The 25,264-nt window shown below is 46.1% G+C and overlaps 1 protein-coding gene across 7 annotated transcripts in view; it reads left to right on the forward strand.

Moving 5' to 3' along the window:
- Nucleotides 1-25,264, forward strand: part of GOLGA3 (golgin A3) — a 49,897-nt gene that overhangs the window by 20,871 nt on the left and 3,762 nt on the right. For 5 of the 7 annotated variants that reach the window (XM_060192684.1, XM_060192688.1, XM_060192690.1 and 2 more), the window contains 16 exons: nt 682-884; nt 2,011-2,148; nt 4,348-4,509; nt 4,714-5,082; nt 7,050-7,127; nt 8,111-8,374; nt 9,155-9,249; nt 10,403-10,619; nt 12,794-12,937; nt 13,466-13,663; nt 14,339-14,455; nt 18,658-18,797; nt 19,281-19,413; nt 19,862-19,984; nt 22,482-22,664; nt 24,989-25,152. In XM_060192684.1, coding sequence (XP_060048667.1) covers nt 682-884; nt 2,011-2,148; nt 4,348-4,509; nt 4,714-5,082; nt 7,050-7,127; nt 8,111-8,374; nt 9,155-9,249; nt 10,403-10,619; nt 12,794-12,937; nt 13,466-13,663; nt 14,339-14,455; nt 18,658-18,797; nt 19,281-19,413; nt 19,862-19,984; nt 22,482-22,664; nt 24,989-25,152 — 2,728 coding nt within the window. The remainder of the gene's footprint in view (nt 1-681; nt 885-2,010; nt 2,149-4,347; nt 4,510-4,713; nt 5,083-7,049; nt 7,128-8,110; nt 8,375-9,154; nt 9,250-10,402; nt 10,620-12,793; nt 12,938-13,465; nt 13,664-14,338; nt 14,456-18,657; nt 18,798-19,280; nt 19,414-19,861; nt 19,985-22,481; nt 22,665-24,988; nt 25,153-25,264) is intronic. The other 2 variants (XM_060192687.1, XM_060192689.1) reach the window with 1 other exon arrangement.

Below are 25,264 nucleotides of genomic sequence, written 5' to 3' on the forward strand. Positions count from 1 at the left end.
CTTACATGCTTATCATGAAGACAGGATAGACCTGAGAAACTGACCTTGGACTTTGAGAGATTACTCATAGAATCTTTTCATTCTGCCTTAAATGGCCCCTAAACACTATCTGCTGTTCCTAAGTCTCAAAGTATGAAATGTTTCATGGAGAAGATGGACTTCATGGGCCAGAGAGATATTCACTGGGTAGGATATGTGCTTTACCATGTGTGAGGCCAGGTTTAAGCCCTGCACCACACGGAGCTGCCTTAGCATTGGGGAAAGCTCTGGTGCTCTGGAGTCCCTCCGTCTCTATCTATCTAGCTAAATGAAAAGGTGACCTGGATACAGTAAAGCTCCACCTGTTACCAAAAAGGGGCTGGGGGCACTGTGCTCAGGTGTGAGTTAGGTGTTATTGGCAGATCAGTGTGAATGAATCAACAGTGGGGGTTTAGAATAGTGTCTTCAAGCAGAAACGTGATACGGGTGTGTTTCTAGTTGATGAAATGCTGTGGCCAGATCCTGCCCAGTGTTCCCGAAGGAGCCAGTCAGTAAAAGTGAGGGTTGTCAGCTCCTCGACTTTCTGGCACATCACTGCTATCAACAGAACTCAGCCCCTTGCCCCCAGAACTGCCTTGAGCCACACAGCTGCAGCTCTGGGTTGGCAGCAGGTGACCTGAGAGGTGCGTTGCTTGCTTTTAGTGCATGACCTGCGGCAGCAGATGGCTGCCCTGCAGAGCCAGTTGCAGCACGTGCAGCTAGAGCGCAGCACCCTGAGCAGCAAGCTGAAGGCTTCCCAGGCTGAGATCTCCTCACTACAGAGTGTCCGCCAGTGGTACCAGCAGCAGCTCACCTTGGCCCAGGAAGCCCGTGTGCGGCTGCAGGGCGAGATGGCCCACATCCAGGTATGGCCACATCTGTCTCCTGTGTAACAGTTACTGTCCTAATTTAAAACACTTCTCTAAGGCTAAGGCTAGAGCTCAGTGGTGGTTTTGATCCATGACACCAAAATCCATGCATGTACACACAGAGGTGTCTTTTTGTTGTTGTTGTTGTCGTCTGTGGGGCTTCACCACTTTAGGCTGGCGTTTGAGATAGAATCAGAAAAACAGAGGGAGAGAGGAGAAGATACCACACCATCAAAGTTTTCCACAGCCCAGGGGAGCGGCTCAACCCTGGGTCATGTATATGACAAAGCAGACACCCTCCCAGGTGAGCTATCTTGCTGGCCTACATAAATATCTTAAACTTACAGATGATACAAAGTTGTTTAACTTTTACTACATTTTAAGCTAAAGGGTAGTGATAAGCATTTGATCTACTTACATATACTTGGAAACAAGCACATGTAATCAAACTAATGTGATTTATATGAGAAATAAATCAGGTGGAGAGGCCAAATTTATGTATCCTGACAAGTCAAAATGAAATCTAAGGGAGAGCGTGGGGGTAGATAGCATAATGGTTATACAGACAGACTCATGCTTGTGGCTCCAAAGTCCCAGGTTCAATATCCCACACCACCATAAGCCAGATAATTGGGAACAATGCTCAACAGTGCTCTGGTTGAAAAGAAAGAGAAAGAAAGAAAGAGAGAAAGGAAGAAAGAAAAAGAAAGAGAAATTTAGAGGAGAAAATAGAGGCAGAGTCAAAATGAATTACAGTCTGAGAACCTTAATTGCTTTTTTCCAGTTCCTTTGAAATCCAGGCTCAGCATTTGATATATATCTATATATATATGTTATGTGTGTATGGATGGATATTTATATATACATATGTAATCTTTTTTAAAATAATTTTTAAAAAATTGTTATCTTTATTGGATAGAGATAGTCAGAAATTGAGAGGGATGGGAGAGATAGAGGAGAAGAGAGACACCTGCAGCACTGCTTCACCATTTGCAAAGCTTTCCCTCTGCAGATGGGGACTGGAAGCTTGACCTGTGTCCTTCACACAACATGTGCCACTAGGTGCACCACTGCCCAGCCCTCAATCTCTAGTAATTTCTACCTTGTGGTTATTTCCTTGAAGGTTGGTCAGATGACCCAAGCAGGCCTCCTGGAACACCTAAAACTGGAGAATGTGTCACTGTCTCACCAGCTGACAGAGACCCAGCAGAGATCCATCAAGGAGAAGGAACGCATTGCTGTCCAGCTACAGGGCATTGAGGTGAGAAATTAGATTGAGGTTGTGTGTGCTACCGTGGCCTCTGCAGTTTGGATTCTTTGACACTGATTAAGGTTAAAGAAATATATACATGGGAGTAGACTTCAGAATTACATATACACATGTGTATGTCTTATTCTTTTGGGCAGGGGTAGACAGCATAATGGTTATGCAAAGAAACTCTCATGCTTGAGGCTCCAAAATCCCAGGTTCAGTCCCCTACACCACCATACACCAGAGCTGAGCAGTGCTTTGGTAAAACAGAAACAAACAACAAAAATCATTTTGCGTGGTTCCAGGGGCTGGAACTAGGATCCTTAGGCCGGTCCTTGCGCTTCATGCCACGTGCACTTAACCCACTGTGCTACTGCCCAACCCTCCAATTTTCATTTTCTAATTTGTGATGATGTTGAATATCGTCATTTATGTTTATTTCTCACCTGTGTATAATTCCTTTATTTTAATTACAGAGGTAGAGAGAGAGAGGACAGAGCACAGCATAGCTAAGCCTTATAACAGTGCTAGGGACTGAACCTCGAGCTTAGAGACTCAGGCATGATAGTCTTTTGCAGAACCATTACTCTGTCTTCCCAGCCCCTGTATATGTTTTTGTTTTTACAACTTTTTAAAATTTCCTTGTTGGGGGATTAATGATTTATAGTCAACAGTAAAATACAATAGTTTGTGAATGCGTAACATTTCCACATAACAATACAACCCCCACTAGATCCTTCTCTGCCATCATGTTTCAGGATCTGAACCCTCCCCCCCACCCCAGTCTTTTATTTTGGTGCAGTATCTGTACATGTTTTTATGTGGTACCGGGAATCAAATCTATGGCCTTACATATTCAAGGCACACAGTCTGCCACCTATTTACTTTCTGTTTATATATTCTTTTTTTTTTTTTTTTGTCTCTGGGGTTTATTGATGTCATTATTGGATAGGACAGAGAGAAATGGAGAGAGGAGGGAAGACAGAGGAGAGAGAAAGACACCTGCAGACCTGCTTCACTACCTGTGAATATATTTCTATAACTTCTTTACCCAATTATCTGTTGATGGTTTGCCCAATGGCTAAGTGGATTTCTTTTTAAATATATGTACTTACTGAATTTGGGGAGTTAATTAAATCTTCCATATCATAGCCCTTTGTTGGATTTGCACATTAGAAATTCTTTTCATTTATTTTAACCAACAGTGGTTAGGCTTTTTTTTAAGCCTGTAGGATCTGGTTAGAGGTGTGAATTCTATTTAAACTTTACTTATTTTATTTTTTATTTTTATTATCTTTATTTATTTATTGGATAGAGACAGCCAGAAATGGAGAGGGAAGAGGGAGAAAGACAGAGAGACACCTGTGAAGATTTCCCCCTGCATCGGGGACCAGGGGCTCAAACCTGGGTCCTTGTGCATTGTAACGTGCACTCAACCAGGTGTGCCACCACCCGGCCCTTAAACTTTATTTATTTTATTTGATGGAACATAGAGAGATTGAGAAGGAGGGAGATGGAAAGGGAGAGAGAGACAGAGAGACGCCTGCAGCCCTACTTCACCTCTTGTGAAGCTTTCCCCCCGCAGGTGGGGGTTTGAACCTGGGTCCTTATGTGGTTAGGCTTTCTAATTCCTTTCCATATAACTTTTAGAATGATCTTTTGTATCTATCAGAATTTTTTATGGGTTTTATAGAAAATTTGTTAAAACTGTTTATCAATTTGGAAGGAATTTCTCTCCCTCTTCATTATGCTAAATCTCCCAATTAATGTGAGCGCTTAACCAAGTGTGCCACCACCTGGCTGAGAAATCTCCCAATTAGATAATATAGTTTATCGCTTACTTTATTTATATCTTTGATTTCTTTTATTTTTTCCACATTGTACATAATTGAAAAGAAGTCCACTTCAATTCTCCCCCAATTTTTTTGGAAATTTATGCATATTCTAGAGTCTGTAGCATGGCCCAGGCTGCATGAAACACCCTTCACTGATTTTTTTTTTCTTTTATTAGGGGCCTTTTTTTTTTTTTATTTCTTTATTGCAGTATGAATGGTTTACAAGTGACAGTAAAATACAATAGTTTGTACATGGGTAACATTTCCCAGTTTTCCACATAACAATTCAACCCCCACAAGGTTCTCAGGGGCCTACTCTTTAATTTTACCTTTTGCGCTACTTTTTGAAAACTGTCTTATTTTATGGGTTTAGGCTGACATGTTGGACCAGGAAGCTGCCTTCGTGCAGATTCAAGAAGCGAAGTCGATGGTGGAAGAGGACCTGCAGCGGAAGTTGGAGGAGTTTGAAGATGAAAGGGAAAAACTGCAGAAGCTGGCAGCCTCAGCAGCAGCCCTGGAGCAGCAGTTAGAGCAGGCAAGCACCTTCCTTGACCCGGTGTGACACTCAGGGCTGCACACAGTAGTCTTTGGGATGTTAGTCAAGGATCTACTTGTACTACGACTCTTCAGCATGAATTTTGCATACAACAAACCACCTCCAATGTGTTTAAGTTATTTAAAACCTCAGGGAGAAAGTGTAAACTCTTGGAGCAATCTTACTCTGGTCCCTTGTTTCCAGGTGAAATTGACTTTGCATCAGCGAGACGAGCAGCTCAGCACTCTGCAGCAGGAGCACCTGGGCCTGCTGCAGCAGTTCACCCTAACACAGGAGACCCTGCAGTCCCAGGAACAATCTCTGGGTGACTTGCAGACACGGTATGAGGAGCTACAGGCCAAACTGGAGGAGCTAAAGGGGGAAGCTGCCTCCAAGGACGACACAATTCGCTTCCTGCAGAATGAGAAGATCGTCCTAGAGGTGGCTCTGCAGGCAGCCAAGAGTGGCAAGGATGAGTATGATAGAGGAGTGAAGCGACTGGAAGAAGGTACTGAGGAAACATCAGAAATTTTAGAGCAACTGAGACAAGAGTTAGCCATCAAGTCCAGCCAGGTAATGTAGTTTGCTATCTTTTTGTTATGAATCAAAATTGTATATCCATGAACCAGTATACATGGGAGAATGCTTCCTGACTCAGCTGGGAAAGGGAATACACCTGAGCTCCTGGTGTGTGTGTGGACCTAACTTATCACACCTGGAGCTATAACGCTGGAGCCATCATGATGAGGTCAGCAGATGTTCAGAAATGCAGAGCATGAGCACTGCCAGGCAGGGTTAGTGTCCTGCAGCTAACTCCATCCAGGGAATGTAGTGTCTTCAGATTCCATTCCTCATTAAATACGAGGAAATCAATGACCTGTTTCCCTTCAGGAGTAATGATGTTATGAGGCTTCTTTGCACGTGTTGTCCTGTGCTAAGATAATTCCTCTTCCTCCTCCTCCTCCTCCTTTTTAAATTTTTTTATTATCTTTATTTTTATAGAATGGATAGAGACGGGGAATGTTATGCATGTTCAAACTATTGTATTTACTGTTGAATGTAAAGCATTAATTCCCCAATAAAGAAATAAATTATTTAAAAAAAATAAATAAATAACCGCAGCAAAGGTGGGCACGAGGAATAACAAAAAAAAAAAAAAGAATGGATAGAGACAACCAGAAATCGAGAGGGAAAGGGGTGATAGAGAGGGAGAGACAGAGAAATACCTACAACGCTGCTTCACCACCTGCAAAGCATTCCCCTTGCAGGTGGGGACTGGGGGCTTGAACCTGGGTCCTTGTGCACTGTAACATGTGCACTCAACCATGTGTGCCATCACCCAGCCCTGATAATTTCTTCTTTAATTACATTTATTTATTGCATAGAAATGGAGAAGAGGGACTGGGTGGTGATGCACCTGGTTAAGTGCGCATAGTAAAAGCATAAGAACCTATGCAAAGATATGTGTTCGAGCCCCCACACCCCACCTGCGGGGGGAAAGCTTCACAAGCGATGAAGCAGATGCAGGTGTCTTTCTCTCTCCCTCTCTCCCTCTCTCCCTCTCCTCTCTCAGTTTTTCTCTGTCAATAAAGTGGAAAAAATGGCCACCAGATGCAGTGAATTCAGAGTGCTGGCCCTGGAGGCAAAAAGAAAAGAAGTAGAAAGAAATCCATAGGGATGGGGGGAGGTTGAGAGGGTGAGAGATATCTGCTTCACCACTCATGAAGCTTCCCCCCTGTAGATGGGGAATGGGGGCTTGAGCCAGGGTCCTTGCTCATGATGACACGTATGCTCTGCCAAATATACCTGAATCTGCGAAGTTACTCTTCTTTTTTTTTTCTCTCTCTCTCTTTCTTTCTTAAATTTAAAAAAAAAAAATAGATATTGTTGTTGCCACCAGAGTTATCTCTGGGCCTCTGTGCCTACACTATGAGTCTGCCACTCCTGGTGACTATTCTTTATTTTTTTATTTGATAGAACAGAGAGAAATTGAGAGGGGAGGAGGGGGAAGGTATAGAGAGAATGAGAGAGACACCTGCAGCACTAGCTTCACTGCTTGTAATGCTTCCTCCCTGTAGATGGGGAGTGGGGGCTCAAACTCAAATATTTGCACGTGATAATGTGTACACTCAACTGGGTGCGATACCACCCAGCTCCCCCACCCCAAAATTACTTTTTAAGCTGTGATACACTAGACATGTTGTGGATGTGGTAAGGAGGTAGTTAAAAGCAGTTATGTGAATCCTTCTGAGAAGCTTGAATTTGATCTCACTGGCTACTGGTACAGTAAGGAGCATCTCCTGACTCTTGGAAAACTCTGAAAGATTTCTGGTGAGGTAGGCATCATTGATCATTCTTGATTTGCCTGTATCCTTAGTCAGTCCCCAGTGGCTAACCATTGTAGTGAGATTATTAGCCTAAAAACAGAGGTGAGGATTGGTGATTTGTTGATGCTATATTTCTGACCTTGGTGATTGTCTGCCTTGGGGACTTTAGAAACTTGAACCATCAAGTGACATCTATAAACATGTCCCTTATAGGTGGAGCACTTGCAGGAAGAGACTGCCACCTTAAAAAAACAGACACAGAAAATAAAGGAACAGTTTCTCCAGCAAAAGGTAAAAATATATTGTTGGTTTCTTTTTTTTTTTTTTTTTTTTAATTGAGGAAATAGCCATTCAAGTAACTCAACTTTCTGCAACAGCCTCACATTTGACTTATTACTGTGACTCAGATTGAAGTTTTTTTGGTTTTTGTTTGTTTGTTTGTTTGTTTGGCCTCCAGTGTTTTTGCTGGAGCTTGGTGCCAGCACTGCAGATCCACTGTTCCTGGAGGCCATTCTTCATATTTTTTTTTATTGGATAGAACAGAGAAATTGAGAGAGGAGGGAAAGATAGAGAAAGATAGACACTTAACTGACCTGCTTCACCACTTGTGAAACATCCCTTCTACCGATCCAGGGTCTCAAACTGGGATCCTTGCACAGGTCCTTGCACTTTGTGCTATGTGTGCTTAAACTAATGCACTACCTCTGGCCCCCCGTTGTTGGTTTCCTTTATGAAAATTAAGCATAAGGGGGAAAAAAACACTATATGGCTTAGTCACTTCACTGGAACAGAACTGATGAAGACAAAGAAGATAGCAGCTAGACTCCTTCAGTGTCCTCAGAGGCACTTCATGAACTCTTAAGACAGATGCCCTCCCATTCTGCAATCTCCTGCATCAGGATTCATTTCACTGTGGGACTGGTATTTGTGAAGGTGTGATGCTCACCAGGCCCATGAGAGAGTGTGTCTGCACTCTTGCTGAATTTTCTGTTGAACATGTCTGAGAAATTGCACCATGGCCCTGCCCAGTCCAGGTGCACACAAGGGCATGATGCCATACCCACTTCTGGGGGTGGGGCACATAAGACATCGCCAAGTGCTTCTCAGGATCTGGAACAGGGTGGCTTCTTGGGTGGACTTGTCATGGGAGTGGGCCTTAGATTTGATAAAATGCCATTTTTATCCCAAAGCAGTGAGGCAGTGGGAAACAGAGCTGCTGACCCCTAACTGGCCCCAGCCCCATGCTGGCTACAGCTTCTCTGTTGCTTGAACAGGTGATGGTGGAGGCCTACCGGCGGGATACCAGCTCCAAAGACCAGCTCGTCAGTGAGCTAAAGGCCACAAAGAAGAAGCTGGACTCAGAGGTCAAGGAGCTGAGGCAGGACTTAGTCAGACTCCAAGGGGAGAAGCAATGTGTAGAGGTGGAGCATGTGCGTCTACAGAAGGAGGCCGCTCAGCTCCAGCAGCAGATGGCAGTGCTTGAAGGGCATCTACAGGTGGTGCAGATGGAGCGTGAAAGCATGGAGACTCACCTACAGGTGGGGTGTCTCAGCCAACCGAGTGTTGGTCACAGTGGGGGACTCTTAGCAGGCCAGTACAGTCATGGTAAGCCTGGTAGACACGGGCTGTGGGGAAGAACTCTGGAGGGGCTCGAGGTAGCTGCTGGCCTTTGATTCAAGAAACCCTGTGCAGAAAACCTGGGAGTTGCCTGGTCCCAGAGAGACTCCTCAGGTTTCTATAGGTAACTCACACTGGATGGAATGGCGGCCACACAGAGGCTGCTCTGGCTCTGGGCTATGAGTACAGTGGGGGCTCCAACGAGTGTGGATGGGAGTCAAGGGCTTCATGTCCTCATGAGAAGAAGCTGAGAAGCACCTCCTGGATAAGTGGAGGGAGGGGCTAGAGGTTTGGAAAGAACAAGGGTAGGATGTCTGATGGTTCACAAACCCCAAGAGAGGCCAAGCAGTTTTGAGACTGAGTGAAAGTCCAGTGAGCAGGGCTGCAAGGTGAGGCAGGCACCAGGGACAGGAGACAGAGCAAGAAAGCATGTTCATCAGGGAGGAGAAGGGCAGGGAGATGGGGGCAGAGGGAAGTTTGGAGCTCTGACTCCTTAGCTGTTCTTGGCTATGCTGTCCAGTACTCCAACATGGATGGTGGGGATGCTCTGATACACCGAATTCTTACAAAAAACAGCAACTTGTTAGGGTCTCAAAGAGTCCTTAGCATGGCCTGGAATAAGAGCCTGTGAAGAGTCAGGTCCCTGGGGTCAAGCTTCACAGGAACTTTGCCATCTTACTTTGTATTTTTCTCCATTTAAGTCTCTGCAGTTTGATAAAGAGCAGATGATTGCTCTTACAGAAACCAACAAGGTACTTAAGAAACAAGTGGAAGAGTTGCAGCAAGAAGCCACAAAGTAAGTGGGCTGCATGGGACATGGGGTCTTCAAGGGGACTCCCAGGGTCAGTGGGCTGCACGGAATGTGGGGTCTTCAAGGGGACTCCCAGGGTCAGTGGGCTGCATGGAATGTGGGGTCTTCAAGGGGACTCCCAGGGTCAGTGGACTATACAGGATGTGGGCTTCACAAGGGGACACCCAGAGCCAGTGGGCTTCAGGGGCTGTGGGGTCTTCAAGAGGACACCCAGGCACATACAGGAAGCCCTGGATGCCACTTCCAACATTAAAGCTGGAAATCATTTCCAGTGAGTGTGCAGATGTGCTGCTATGCCTTTAGTGGCAGTTCTTCCTGCTGGTCTAACCAGGGCCAGGGCCAGCGTTTTTCGGCCTACATGAGGGTAGTCTTTTGGGTGTTTATACCCCCATGGCATGTCCTCTAGGTTTCTTTTCTTTCTTTCTTTCTTTCTTTCTTTCTTTCTTTCTTTCTTTCTTTCTTTTTTTCTTTTTTTCTTACCAGAGCACTGCTCAACTCTGATTTGTGGCAGTGTGGGGAACTGAGCCTGTGCCCTCCAAGCCTCAGCATAAAAGTCTGTTGTGTAAACCACTGTGCTGTCTTCCTGGCACAGCTTTGCTCTTATTCACCAACAAGTGACTGTTGATATAATCAATGAATAAATTACTGTCCTAGTAGAACATGGGACAAATACCTTTCTGTTTAGTAAAGAGAAGACAGCCCTCTATCTCTGAAATGGCTCTTGGAAGTACAAAGATTTTCATACCTGAGGCTCCAAAGTCCCTGCTTCAGTCCAGTAACGCCTGGAATCACCTAAGACAGAGCTGAGCAGTAGAGTAGTTGTTCTCTGAGTAGTAGTTCTCTGGAAGGGGGAATGGATAAAGGGGTGGGGGGAGGATAGCAGTAGATGAAGAAAGAGGGAGGCAGACTCTGAGTGAAGCAAAGCAGAAATAAATGTTGCTGGTTTCAGTGGGGCACCTCACCCCAACCAGGGCCTGGGGATTGGTTCTGGCCTACCGGGTTCTGAGAGAAGCAGGGGTCTGGGCAGTATCCTCACTGGAGAGAATGGAAAGGACAGCCTCTGCCAGAGTCCCCAGGAGGGAGCTGGCCATGGTGAAAGGCTGCTGCACTTTAGCTCATTTGTCTCCACCCGCCCTAGGGCTATCTCTGAACAGAAGCAGAAGATGAAGCGGCTGGGCTCAGACCTGAGCAGTGCTCAGAAAGAAATGAAGAGCAAGCACAAGGCCTATGAAAATGCAGTTGGCATCCTCAGCCGTCGGTTGCAGGAGGCCCTCACTGCCAAGGAAGCAGCCGAGGCAGAGCTGAGCCAGCTGAAAGCCCAGGCAGCCAGTGGCACCAGCAGCCTCATTCTCCAGGTGGGTGCCTGCATCCGCTCCCACTGGAGCTTACCAGATTCCCCTCTGAGACTTTCCTGGAGCCAGCAAGTAAGAAAGGGCAAAAAGTGTGTGTGGCATCTCTATAACACCCATGGAGGAGCCATGTAGTGGTTCACCAGCTAGAGTGCACACATTACCTTGTGCAAGAACCCACATTGAAGCCTCTAGTCCCCAGCTGCAGGGAAGAAGCTTCACAAGCAGTAGGTAGAACAGTGTTGCAGGTGTCTCTCCTCCCTGTCTATCCCTGCCACTGTATCTCTGTCTCTCAATTTCTATCAGTGAATAACAAAGGGCAGGGAGAATGGCTACTGGGATGCATGAAGACATGCAGACATGGGGCCAGGCAGTGGCACATCTGGTTAAGCACATACATTACAGTGCACAAGGACCCAGGTGCAAGCTCCTGGTCCCCACCTGCAGTGGTAAGCTTCATGAATAGTGAAGCAGGGCTGCAGGTGTCTCTCTGTCTCTTTCCCTTCCTATCTCCCATCCCGTCTCAATTTCTCTCTGTCTCTATCCAATAATAAGTAAATAAAAATATTTTAACCCCCACCCCATTAGGGAAAAAGGACAGGCTGGAAGTATGGATCAGCCTGTTAATGCTCATGTTCAGTAGGGAGGCAATTACAGAAGCCAGACCTTCCACCTTCTGCAACCAGTAATGACCCTGGATCCATACTCCCAGAGGGATAAAGAATAGGAAAGCTGTCAGGGGAGAGGATGGGATATGGAGTTCTGGTGGGGGAAATTGTGAAGAGTTGTACCCTCTCTTATCCTATGGTTTTTGTGTTTCCTTTTTATAAATAATTTAAAAAAAAAATGACATATAGACACCAAGTCCCAGTGATATAACCATGGTGGCCATAAATAAATTAATTAATTAAATTTACAATGAAATTAAATAAAAACATCCAGAGGGACAGAGACCAGAAACTTGAACAATGCATGTGTGTGGTTGGTTGGTTGGTTGGTTTGTTTGGTCACTTCTGGGGCTTCACCGCTTCAGGCTGACTTTTTCAGAAACAGAAGACACCACAGCACTGACGCTCCCCTCAGTGTGGTAAGGGCCAGGCCCAGGCCTGAGTCTGCCATAACAAACCAAGCATAAAAAAATGGGCAACTATGTATAAATGTGGACAGACAATTGTAGAGATGACGGTTGGCCCATGACTACAACCTTAGGGGAACTTTGGTGGATTGCAGTGGGGAGACTAAAGATTCAGAACTCTGGTGGTAGGAATGGTGTGAATTCAAACCCCTGTTGACATGTAATACTGTAATATACAAATAAGTAATTTTTTTTAAAAGCAAGCATACTGGGAGTCGAGCGGTAGCGCAGCGGGTTAAGTGCACGTGGCGCAAAGCACAAGGACCAGCGTAAGGATCCCGGTTCGAGCCCCCGGTTCCCCACCTGCAGGGAAATCGCTTCACAGGCAGTGAAGCAGATCTTCAGGTGTCTGTCTTTCTCTCCCCTTCTCTGTCTTCCCCTCTTCTCTCCATTTCTCTCTGTCCTATCCAACAACGACGACATCAGCAACAACAGTAATAACTGCAACAATAAAACAGCAAGGGCAACAAAAGGGAATAAATAAATATTAAAAGAAAATTTTAAAGATTAAAAAAAAATCAAGCACACTATCCAAGTGAGCTATTCTCCTACCTGGCATGTGCATTCTCTAGTCTCTGCCCTCTGGCCACAACGGCACTGACTCCGGGACACCAGGTGAGGGGCTCGCAGTTGGTATAGCAGAAGCATGCATCTGCAAATTCACAGCATCACAGTATGGCATCGGCACTGAGTCCATCCACACGTAAGTGCACACATGTGAGCTCACATCCACCCACCTGTGTGCATGCTCACATGAGGATGGTGTACCTGTTTGTGCTTGTGCACTTGACAGAACTAGTGTGGGGTTTGTCCTGCTTCCCCTGGGGCCACTTTCCTGCCACAAATGGTCATTGGTACTTTTCATCTGTATTTCAAAACTTTTATGTATTTCCAGAGTCTCACTGAGTTGTTTCACTTGTGAATTGCTCATGCAAATGTACTCTGGTGAGGTGGCCAAAGCCTAAAGGGCAGTGCTTGGGAAGTGGGTCCCCTCTGAGGGAGGTGAGCTGAACTGTAAATGGCCTCCACCTCCTGTCTGCTGCAGGAGAGGGTCCAGGCTCTGGAGCTGGAGCTGCAGACTGTCAGCCACAGTAAGGTAATGCTGGAGAAGGAGCTGCAGGAGGTCATCGCAATGACCAGCCAGGAGCTGGAGGAGCAACGGGAGAAAGTGCTGGAGCTAGAGGATGAGGTAGGCCATGCATCCTCACAGGAGTATACTTGCAGTTCTCAAGATCTATGCCCATGTGTTCTGGATGGTCCCCCTGTCCCCTCCCCCCCCACCAAGGTGTGACATCAGAGACCTCTCTCCAGTACTGGTCATCAGGCCTTAATGGCCACCCTGTACCCAGTTAGAACACTTGTTACACAGTATAGGAGGCCTGCTGGAACCAGCATAAACCTTGAAAAGGACACCATATCACTCTTGGACCCAGAGAGTTATGGCTTTGGGTAGACCCACACACAGCAGCTCTGCATTGTCACCAAGGGCACTCCCTGGATGGTGGTTGAGAGCCTTGGGCTATGTATATGTTCACATCTCTATCACATCCTGTCCCCTGTAGCCAGGAATGTGTAGCCCCTGGAGGAGACAGTGGGCTGGGAAGCAAGTATGCTGTGGGCTGCATGGCTCACACACCATCTTGTGTGTGTCCTGTGCTTGTAGCTTTCTAAACCTGAGTATGGGTTATGTAACTTCACAGTGACTGGTTTGTTTCAGCTTCAGGAGTCCAGAGGCTTTAGGAGGAAGGTAAAGCACCTCGAGGAATCAAACAAGAAGTTGACTCTTGAGTTAGAGCATGAGAGAGGGAAACTCTCTGGCCTCATCCAGTCCAGTGAGGCTCTGCGGGAGCACAACAGCATCTTGGAGACAGCACTGGCCAAGAGGGAAGCTGACCTGGTCAAGCTGAATCTACAGGTATTCAGACCCTCCCAGGGCATACAGCATTATCTGTTTCACTGTTATAACTTTCTCCTGGAATATGTCATTTCCCTGTTAGATGGGAGAAAGAGGGTAATAGAATCTAGTTGATTCTCTGTAATAAGAGGCCAGACTGACCACCTAGTTGAGTTGTGGAAAGGTTATGTCATTTTCTTTGGTTGGATGACAACTTGAGGTACAGGCAGAACCATTATTCAGGGCTCAGGAACTCTTTGTCGAGGTCATTGAAATTCAACTCCTGGTAAGGGTCCCTCCATGCCTGTTTTCAGCTCCTAAGTTTTGCAGCCACTGTTGAGATTGAGAAGGCTGGCATTCATGGAATTCTTCATATGACAGTTAGCAGCCAAACCAAGCCCCTGCTTCAGACAGTCAAAAAACATCTCAAAAGAGATGCCACTGTGTATTCCTAGTCTGTGAGACCTGCCTGCCCACAGAGGCACTGAAACTCACAGCCCAGTGTACAAGCAGCTTCTGCTTTCCCAGCTGTGTGCTGAGTGTGTGGATTCACACCTGGAGCTCAGCTTCCTGTCTCTGCAGCATTCACTCAACAGTCCTCCGCATCCCAGTGGCCCCACCCTTCAAGACATGCATTGGAGTGGCCTCTCTGAACTTTGGGCATGATAGCCTTGTCGCATCTGTTCTGTGCCACAGGTGCAGGCGGTTCTGCAGCGCAAGGAGGAGGAAGACCACCAGATGAGACAGCTTGTGCAGACCTTACAGACAGCTCTGGAGAGAGAAAAGATGACTGTGAGCAGCCTCAAAGAGCAGGTATGTAGCCAGCTTCTTCTCACTCTTCTTTAATTTTATTTATGATAGAGAAAGAAATTGGGAGTGAAGGAGGAGATAGAGACAAAGAGGGGGCCAGGTTAAGTGCACATAGTACTAAGTACAAGGACCTGCTCAAGGATCCCGATTCGAGACCCTGGCTTCCCAGTATGTTTCACAAGCTGTGAAGGAAGAATGCAAGTGACTCTCTTTCTCTGTCCCTATCTTCCCTTCTCTCTCAATTTCTCTCTGTGCCATCAAATAAAGTGGAGAAAATGCCCACCAGGAGCAGTGGATTCATAGTGCTGACACCAACCCCTAGTAGTAGCCCTGAAGTTGGGCAAAAGAGAGAGAGAGAGAGAAAGAGACCTGCAGCTCTGCTTCACCACTTGTGAAGCTCCCCCCGCCTCAGCTGGGGACTGGGGCCTTGAACCCGGGTCCTTGTGCATTCAACCGGATGTGCCAGCATCCAGCCCCTCTACACACTCTTAATTGCAACCTCCCAAAGCCTGTGGAATTTACTTCCTCAGTAACTGAGAGCTGAAATGGGAGCTTGTGACATCCAAGTACCCTTCTGGGAACATGTAGGTCCTTTTGCTGAAAGCCCTGATGAGCACAAAGAGCTCCACTGCTCCGCATTTGCTGTGATGAGTTAGAAGAGTAGTCTAGGGCAGGGGTAGATAGCACAATGATTATGCAAAGAGACTCTGATATCTGAGGCTCCAAAGTCACAGGCTCAATCCTCCTGCATCACCATAAGCCAGAGCTAATCAATGCTCTGGTTAAAAAAAAAAAAAAAAAAGTAGTCTTCGGGGCCAGGGAACCTGCGTCCATGTATGCACCCCAGGTTTGCCCAGTACCCCATGGGAGGTGCTATGGAGCTGAGGAAGCTATCATGCTATGGTGTCTCCCCTCAGTCTCTGAATGAAGTGACCTCTGGGGTGTATCATGCATGTGCAAGCCCTCTGTCCCACCAAAGTAAAAGTATACTTTTGCCAGAGCAACTGGCAACCCTGTGTCTGTAGAAAAACAACTGAGATTGGTGATAGTGTGAACCTCTTGTACTTACCATGTTCTTCCCAGCGAACAATTTTTCTGGCTTGTTCCTTTCCATACTCCATCTTTTCCAGGGCAGAGAAGCCTGTGTGGTCTCTCTCACAATGCCCTGGCTATTGTTTCTGTCTAGCCTCTTATTCACTGGCTTGTAAGCTTCCTGGGATTGGCTGTGACTCACTGATCCTCCTCTCTGTTTGCAGCACAAAACAGAGGATCAGATTGAACACAGGAAGGGGATGAGTGTGCACAAGTGTTTTTTTTAATATTTATTTTCCCTTTTGTTGCCCTTGTTTTATTGTTGTAGTTATTGAATAGGACAGAGAGAAATGGAGAGGGGAGGGGAAGACAGAGAGGGGGAGAGAAAGGCAGACACCTGCAGACCTGTTTCACCGCCTGTGAAGCAATTCCCCTGCAGGTGGGGATCCGGGGGCTTGAACCGGGATCCTCACGCCGGTCCTTATGCGCACAAGTGTTTTTGTACATACTGTGTGTGCGTGTGTGTGTGTGTGTGTGTGTCCTATGTATTGTCACATACTTTAAAATTCCTGTGGTAATAAGATAGAAATAGAAGGTGTTCTTTAGGGGGTCGGGCGGTGGCGCAGTGGGTTAAGCGCATGTGGCGCAAGGCGCAAGGACCAGCATAAGGATCCCAGTTCGAGCCCCTGGCTCCCCACCTACAGGGGAGTTGCTTCACAGGCGGTGAAGCAGGTCTGCAGGTGTCTGTCTTTCTCTCCCCCTCTCTGTCTTCCCCTCCTCTCTCCATTTCTCTCTGTCCTATCCAACAACGAACATCAACATGGCAATAATAATAATAATAACCACAATGAGGCTACAACAACAACAAGGGCAACAAAAAGGGGGGAAAAGTGGCCTCCAGGAGCGGTGGATTCATGGTGCAGCCACAGAGCCCAGCAATAACCCTGGAGGGAAAAAAAAAAAAAAAAAAAAGAGTTCTTTACTTCTTTGGTGAAATAGTCATTCTTATATTCTATTTTATTTTAGTGTCAGCAGTTATTGTCTGTTTTTGACCCATGTTTTCCTTATCCACAGTCAAGTTTGGTCCATGCTGCAGGCCTGATGAGCAGATTCAGCTGCACTCTCCACTTTCCTATCCCAGCCAATCTCCTACCTTGTGCTCTGTGCTTAGACATCTTCATATCTATCCTCACCTAGAGAAACCATAACAAGGGCAGAGGTAGCTAGCATAATGACTCTACAAAGAGACTCTTATGCCCCCGGATCCCTATCTGCAGGGGGGTCGCTTCACCCTGCGGTGAAAACAGGTGAAACAGGTCTGCAGGTGTCAGTCTTTCTCTACCCCTCTCTGTCTTGCCCTCTGTTGTTTTCGCCGGGTTATGTTGTTTTCGCCGGGCTAGCTTCACGGGCGGGTAACAGACAACCAGGGACTCATGGTTGAGCTGTAGGCAGTATCTCTTTATTCATGCAGGACGCAGCACAATCTAAGACGAGCTAAGCTAAACTCAAGTACCCTAAAACTCACAATGCTGTCTTTATATATACTTGCCAAGTAGGGTGGAAACAGGATGTGATATAGAGGGTGGAGAGAAAAGTGACTGGTGAAAATCAGAGTGTGACAAGGAGGGGGCAGAGCAGGTGAGAATCCTATCACTGAACCACCAATGCCCTGGAGTGCTTTATGTAAATGTAAAAGTGATGTATGTAAATAGACCAAAGCTTTGAATGGGATTAAATCTATCCCTATATAGGCATATGGTTAAGCAGAAGCCAGGGGGAGCTGGCATACTATCCAACAGCCCTCCTCTTGCCATTTCTCTCTGTCTTATCCAACAATAATAACAACGGTAACAGTAACAACAAAGGCAAAAAAAATGGGGAAAATGGCCTCTAGGAACAGTAGATTCATAGTGCAGACACCGAGCCCCAGTGATAACCCTGTAGGCAAAAAAAATTTTTTTAAATAGAGGATTAAGTGTTAGTGTAGCTGGTTAAGCGCGCAGAGCGCAATGACTGCCGTAAGGATCCAGGTTCATGCTCTGGGCTCCCCACCTGCAGGGGAGTCGCTTCACAAGCAGTGAAACAGGTCTGCATGTGTCTTGTCTTTCTTCCTCTCTGTCTTCCCCTCTTCTCTCGATTTATCTCTGACCTATTCAGCAATATCAGTGGCAACAATAGCAATAAGGACAACAAAATGGGAAAAAGTATACTCCAGGAGCAGTGGATTCATAGTGCAGGCACTGAGCCCCAGAGATAACCCTGGAGGCCAAAAAAAAAAAAAAAATTTTAACTAATTAAAAAAATAAAAATAGGGCTTCGGGCGGTAGTGCAGCTGGTTAAGCGCACGTGGCGCAAAGCTCAAGGACCAGCGTAAGGATCCCGGTTTGAACCCCCGGCTCCCCCACCTGCAGGGGATACACTTCACAAGTGGTGAAGCAGGTCTGTAAATGTCTATCTTTCTCTCCCCCTCTCTGTCTTTCCCTCCTCTCTCCATTTTTCTCTGTCCTATCCAACAGCAATGACATTCGTAACAACAACAATAAAACAAGGGGAACAAAGGGGAATAAATAAATATTTTTTAAAAATAAAAAATAAATAAAAATAAATTACTGGAAAGGGAAAAATGGAAATTTGTGTTACATTTTGAGAATTTGCTTATTTTCTATGTTTTTCTTTTTTTTCTACAGCCCTATTCAGCTCTGGCTTATGGTAGTGTAGGGGATTGAACCTGTGACTTTGGAGACTCAGGCATAAGAGTCTCTTTGTATAACCATTATGCTATCAACCTCCAGCTATTTTTTCTTTTATATTTTATTTATTGTATAGAGACAGAAAGAGGGAAGGGGAAGGTAGAGAGCAAGAGATAGATACTGGCAGCACTGCTTCAACCTGCAGTTGGGGACTGAGAGCTTGAACCTGTGTCTTTGTGCATTATAGCTTGTGCACTGGGTGCACCACCGCCAGTCATCATCCATGACCATTTAGATCAGGAAAATCCTGAGTAACAATCAGCAGTGAGTGGTGTGCTCACGTGCCAGGTATATGTATAGTGCTGTTGTCCTTGATAGGGACCATGGCAGAGTCATCAGACACAGGTGCCAGGGTCTGCCTGGAATGGAGCCCCCTGGTGCCTCTGCCTTGATTTCCCTCGGTGACCTACTTCCTGCTTCTAGGTCGCTGCTGCCAAGGTAGAAGCAGGCCATAACCGCCGCCACTTCAAGGCTGCCTCCTTGGAGCTGGGTGAGGTGAAGAAGGAGCTGCAGGCCAAGGAGCACCTAGTGCAGAAGCTGCAGGAAGAGGCCGAAGGTCTTCAGTACGTATGGGGACCCAGTGCTGGGGGTTGGGGACCACTGCTGTGTGTCCTAATGGGGTGGCTCCACCATCTCTGATGCCCCGGGTCCTTGTTGAGGTCACCTAGCAAACCTGTGAGCACTTGGGAGGTAGATCTAAGAAGAGAAGTACATACTATTGTTCTCAAGAAGCCTGTGGTTGAATCAAACTGCTTCCCCAATCTGTGCCTTGATATCCTTGGTGGAGAGCAGAGGAAGCCCCAGTGTGGGGATGGCTCTGGAGTGGGCTGTCAACTCTCTTGGGTCTGCTGCATGTGTGGTACCACTTTCATCCCACCATAATCTGTAAGCTGGACTGACAGACCTCCCCACCAGAGGGTGTTGTGTGGATGAGTCACAGTTTGCACTCGGGTGAGCTTTTCTAAAGTACAGGTTGCAGTCGGATCATTGTTTGCAGTGGAGAAGTGAAGAGTTTTAATTTCCTTCTTTCCTGCCATTCTCACCAGGACTCAGAAGGGAAAACATTCTCAGGAAGTTGCACAGTTCCAGACAGAGCTGGCAGAGGCCCGGGCCCAGCTCCAGCTCCTACAGAAGCAGCTGGATGAGCAGCTGAGTAAGCCGCCTGTGGAGAGCCAACAGGTGACCACAGGCATCCTCTTTTCTCTAATGAGCCTTTAGATTAGAGCCAGGCTTTGCTGGCTGAAACTCACTTCAGCCTCTGTCTTCTGGGTGAAATATTCATTTTTAAGTATGACATTAAGTGATACACAAAAATATAGTCGGGGCTGGGTGGTGATGCATCTAGTTGAACATACATGTTACAATGCTTAAGGACCCAAGTTTAAGCTCCTGGTCCCCACCTGCAGGGGGAAAGCTTTGCAAGTGAAGCAGGGCTGTAGATGTCTCTGTCTCTCTCCCTCTACCACTCCTTTCCCTCTCAATGTCTGGCTGTCTCTATCCAATAAATAAAGAAAATACAAATTTTTTAAAATGTTGTTAAAATATAGATATATACTCAGAAATTTTATGAAAGTGCAAGAAACCCACTTAAAAATTCTCTTGGTCTTGTGACTTTTCCTTCCACTAGATGGAAAATCTGAAATGGGAAGTGGATCAGAAAGAGAGAGAAATCCAGTCCTTGAAGCAGCAGCTGGACCTTACGGAGCAGCAGAATAAGACAGAACTGGATGGAACACAGCAGCTACTCCAGGTACTGGACACAAGACCTTAGCTGGGCTCAAACCAGTCCCTGTGCTGGTGTGCTGAGTGGAAACAGGTGTTCTCAGTGAGTGAAGGCTCCTCCCTGCAAAGTTCTGCAGATGCTTTCCTCCTTCAGAAGCAAGTCTAGGCCCTACAGCAGAGGGAGCCCTGCAAACTGCATCAGTAGTGGGATCTTTTTTTTTTAAGATTTGTTTTTATTTATTCCCTTTTGTTGCCCTTGTTGTTTTATTGTTGTTATTGATGTTGATGTTGTTGTTGTTGGATAGGACAGAGAGAAATAGAGGAGGGGAAGACAGAGAGGGGAGAGAAAGATAAGACACCTACAGACCTGCTTCACCACCTGTGAAGCGACTCCCCTGCAGGTGGGCAGCTGGGGGCTCAAACCGGGATCCTTATGCTGGTTCTTGCTTCCCGTCATGTGCGCTACCACCCGACTCCCGGGATGTTTTTTTCCCTTTCGTTGACCTTGTTGTTTTATCATTGTTGTGGTTATTATTGTTGTTGTTGATGTCATTGTTGTTGGACATCAAAGAGGGAAATGGAGAGAGGAGGGGAAGACAGAGAAGGGAGAGAAAGACAGACACCTGCGGACCTGCTTTACTGCTTGTGAAGCAATCCCCCTGTAGATGGGGAGCCAGGGGCTCGAACTGAAATCCTTAGGTCAGTCCTTGTGCTCTGTACCATGTGCATTTAACCCACTGTGCTAGTGCCCAACCCCCAGCAATGGGATTTTAAGTCACTTAAATGAAGTTCACAGCTGTGATAAACCTATTAGTAACTGTACACACTCTTGACTGCTAGAGGATCAGGAATGTTAACTTTTTTGTTTTTACCACAGGAGGTGGAGCAGTGCTACCAATGTCTCATTCTCTCTGTTTTCCTTCCCCTGTCTCACCTTCTATCTTAAATAGAAGAAAGAAAGAAAGAAAGAAAGGAAGAAAGAAAGAAAGAAAGAAAGAGAGAAAGAAAGAAAGAGAGAGAGAAAGGAAGGAAATTAACCAGGGGCTGGGAAACAACACAGAGGTTCTGCAAATGACTCTCATGCCTGAGCCTCTGAGGTCCTAGGTTCAGTTTCCAGCATCACCATCGGCCAGAGCTGTGTAGTGCCCTGGTCTTTCTCTCTGTGTCTTTTTCATTGCCTCTCTACCTCTCATTAAAATAAAATTTTTTTTTTCCTCCAGGGTTATTGCTGGGCTCGGTGCCTGCACCATGAATCCACCGCTCCTGGAGGCCATTTTTCCCCCTTTTTGTTGCCCTAGTTGTTGCAGCCTCGTTGCGGTTACTATTGCCATTGTTGACGTTGCTTTGTTGTTGGATAGGACAGAGAGAAATGGAGAGAGGAGGGGAAGACAGAGAGAGAGGGGAGAGAAAGATAGACACCTGCAGACCTGCTTCACCACCCGTGAAGAGACTCCCCTACAGGTGGGGAGCCGGGGGCTCGAACCGGGATCCTTATGCCGGTCCCTGCGCTTTGCGCCACATGCGCTTAACCCACTGCACCACCGCCCGACTCCCAAAATAAAATATTTAAAAAAGAAAGCTTAACCAGAAGCAGAATTCGACCATCTGACTCTTAAAAGTTTGTTGTAGGATGAGTATGTAGAAATATTGCTGGTTGCTAGGCAGAGATTGAAATATGGGTGAAGACATTTGGGACATCACTATAAGTGGATATATCACATTTGAAATCAGCAGGGAGGAAGCTGGACTGATCTGGGATATCATAAACTTCATTAGATAAACATCAGTGTTTAGTGTCTCCCTGGAATTATAATCTATAAACTAAAATTTTAGCCACAAGTTTTAAGTCTTACAGGTTTTAAAAATCTGTAACTTGAGAGTCAGGCGGTAGTGCAGTGGGTTAAACGCAGGTGGCGCAAAGCACAGGGACCGGCGTAAGGATCCTGGTTCGATCCCCTGGCTCCCCACCTGCAGGGGAGTCGATTCACAATCGGTGAAGCAGGTCTGCAGGTGTCTGTCTTTCTCTCCCCCTCTCTGTCTTCCCCTCCTCTCTCCATTTCTCTCTGTCCTGTCCAACAACAATATCAGTAACAACAATAATAACTACAACAATAAAACAACAAGGCAACAAAAGGGAATGAATAAAGAAATAAGAATTAATTTAAAATTTTTTCTAAAAAATCTGTGACTTGCAGCCCAGGAAGTGGCACAATGGGTGAATCATTGGACTCTCAAGTTCAGTTGCTAGCAGTGCATGTGCCACAGTGATACTCTGGACCTTCCTCTTATATATATATATATATATATATATATATATTCCCTTTTGTTGCCCTTGTTATTTTATTGTTGTAGTTATTAATGTCATCATTGTTACATAGGTGGGAAGCCAGGGGCTTGAACCGGGATCCTTACACCAGTCCTTGCACTTTGTGCCACATGCACTTAACCTGCTACTTCCCAACTCCCACCTTCCTCTTTTTTATTAGCAAATAATAAATACAAACCTGTGACTTCACTTTTCTTAGAATATCAAGTCTGAGTTGGAGATGGTACGAGAAGATCTGTCCATGACCCAGAAAGATAAGTTTGTACTTCAAGCTAAAGTGTCAGAACTGAAGAATGGCATGAAGACTATGCTGCAGCAGAACCAGCAGCTGCATGTGGGCCTGCGCCGCAGCATGGCCAAGACGGTAAAGGCTCTGCCCTCGGTGAGCTGGCTGGTCTCTGCTCTTAGTGGACTGGCTGGGCTCTGCATCCCTCAGGTGGGCTAGCTGGGCTCTGCACCCCTCACTTGGACAAGAAATGAGTGGGCTTTCTGATCATCCAGGTGTTAATTGCATTTAGCCTTTACTGTGTGAAAATAAATGATGGAGTGTTCTGCCTGGATAGCAAACCAGCTCAGCTTATTTTGGACTTTTTCAAACAGTGTTTGCATCTTTTCATAAATTCAAATACAGTTTTGTTGGGACGTGCTTTATTAAATCTAACGAGGGCTTGGTTTGGTTCTATAAATGAGAGCCCTGAGCAACTAAGAGATCACACATCAGATAAAGCTTTGAACTCTCAAGCATGAGGTCCCAATTTTGATCCCCAGCCTTGCATGTGCCAAAGTTGACACTGATTCTCTCTTTTCTTTTTTTTAGATTTTATTTATTTATTAATGAGAAACATAGGAGGAGAGAGAAGGAACCAGGCATCACCCTGGTACATATGCTGCTGGGGATTGAACTCAGGACCTCATGCTTGAGAGTCTAATGCTTTATCCACTGCACCACCTCCAGGACCACCTCTCTCTTCCTTTCTCCTTTCTCTCATTAACAAATATATTTTCCCCTAAGAAGAGCCCTGCTGGGGGGGAGGCCAGGTGGTGGTGCACCTGGTTGAGTGCACATTATAATGTGCAAGGACCTGGGTTCGAACCCCTGGTCCCCACCTGCAGGCGGCAAGCTTCATGAGTGGTGAAGCAGGGCTGCAGGTGTCTCTCTGTCTCTCACCTTCTCTGTCACCGCCTTCCCTCTCAATTTCTGGCTATCTCTATCCAATAAATAAAGATAATTAAAGGGGAGTCGTGCGGTAGCGCAGCAGGTTAAGCGCAGGTGGCGCAAAGCACAAGGACCGGTGTAAGGTTCCAGTTCGAGCCCTCGGCTCCCCACCTGCAGATGAGTTGCTTCATAGGTGGTGAAGCAGGTCTGCAGGTGTCTATCTTTCTCTCTCCCTCTGTCTTCCCTCCTCTCTCCATTTTTCTCTGTCCAATAGTGACATCAATAATAATAATAACTACAACAATAAAACAACAAGGGCAACAAAAGGGGATAAAAAAATTTTTTTAATTAATTTTAAAAAATAAAGATAATTAAAAAGAAAAGAAAAGCCCTGGGTCCACCCCCTCAGCCCTTGAGAACACAACAGCAGCCATATTGTCTGTTGACACTTGTTTCTCCACTCTATGAGTCTTTTTTTGTTTCTTTGTTTGTTTTCCTTTATTGGGGGGATTAGTGGTTTACAGTCAACAGTAAAATACAGAACTTTGTACTTGTATAACATTTATTTAATTTAATTTATTTATTTATTGCCTCCAGGGTTTTCCACCCACCTCACTACCCCAACACAGTCTTTTTTTTTTTGCTTCCAGGGTTATTGCTGGGGCTCAGTGCCAGCACTACTAATCCACTGCTCCTGGAGGCTATTTTTCCCATTTTGTTACCCTTGTTGTTATTGTTACTGGTGTTATAGCTGTTGTTGGATAGGACAGAGAGAAATCAAGAGAGAAGGGGAAGACGGGGAGAGAAAAATAGAGACCTGCAGACCTGCTTCACCGCTTGTGAAACGACCCCCCTGCAGATGGGGAGCTGAGGGCTTGAACCAGGATCCTTACGCCGGACCTTGCACTTTTATACCATGTACGCTTTACCCGCTATGCTATTGCCCAGCCCCCCCATGTGTAACATTTCTTACACCACCACTCCCCTTTTTTAATAGAAACAGAGGAACTGAAAGGGAAGTGGAAGATAGATAGGAAGAGAAATAGGGAGATACCTGAATTATTTGCTTCACCATGCATGAAGCTTCCCCCTACAGGTGGGGAGCAGGGGCTTGAACCTGAGTCCTTGAGCATGATAACATGTGCACTCAAGTATGCTACCTCCTGGCTCCCCAGTCTTTGAGACCTTTTCATGCAAAGAAATTGCTCAGATTCAGTCTTAATTCACATCACTAGCCTATCTAGAATAGTTAAGGCCTTAGAAAGAGGAGTTTTTTTAAAGAGTTGAACAGTTGACATAAATTCTTAGGTGGTCCAGGCTAAGGTCTCTGGAAAAGTCCACAAGGTTCTCATGCAGAGGCTTGTCTGCCATCCTGAGGGGTCAGGGCTTATCATGTGTGCTTTGTTGTGTGTGTTAGGAGGATCTTTCAGCCAGTATTTCTTCACCCCTGTGATAGCTGACTCCTGAGGGCAAGGGCTGGGAGAATCAGGATGGAAAGGGATGGTGGCAGCCTCCCTAGGGGAGAGCTAACTATGTGCTCTTACCCACAGAGAAAAGACCTGAAGGGTGAGACCAGCTCTTCTGGCCCTGTAACACCAGTCAAGATCCCCGACTGCCCTGTCCCGGCCTCGCTCCTGGAGGAGCTGTTGAAGCCTCCACCTGCTGTGAGCAAGGAACCCCTCAAGAACCTCAACAGTTGTCTCCAGCAGCTGAAGTATGGCCTTGTTCTGTGCTCCATCTTGCTCAGTGTTAGCAGTGATTTGCATGTTTAGCTTAGAAGACTGCTCTGTAACCAGTAGTGATGCCCAGCAAAGGCTGAGTAGGTC

The sequence above is a fragment of the Erinaceus europaeus genome, chromosome 6, assembly GCF_950295315.1.
Source record: "Erinaceus europaeus chromosome 6, mEriEur2.1, whole genome shotgun sequence".
In the NCBI taxonomy this organism is placed as follows: Eukaryota; Metazoa; Chordata; class Mammalia; order Eulipotyphla; family Erinaceidae; genus Erinaceus; species Erinaceus europaeus.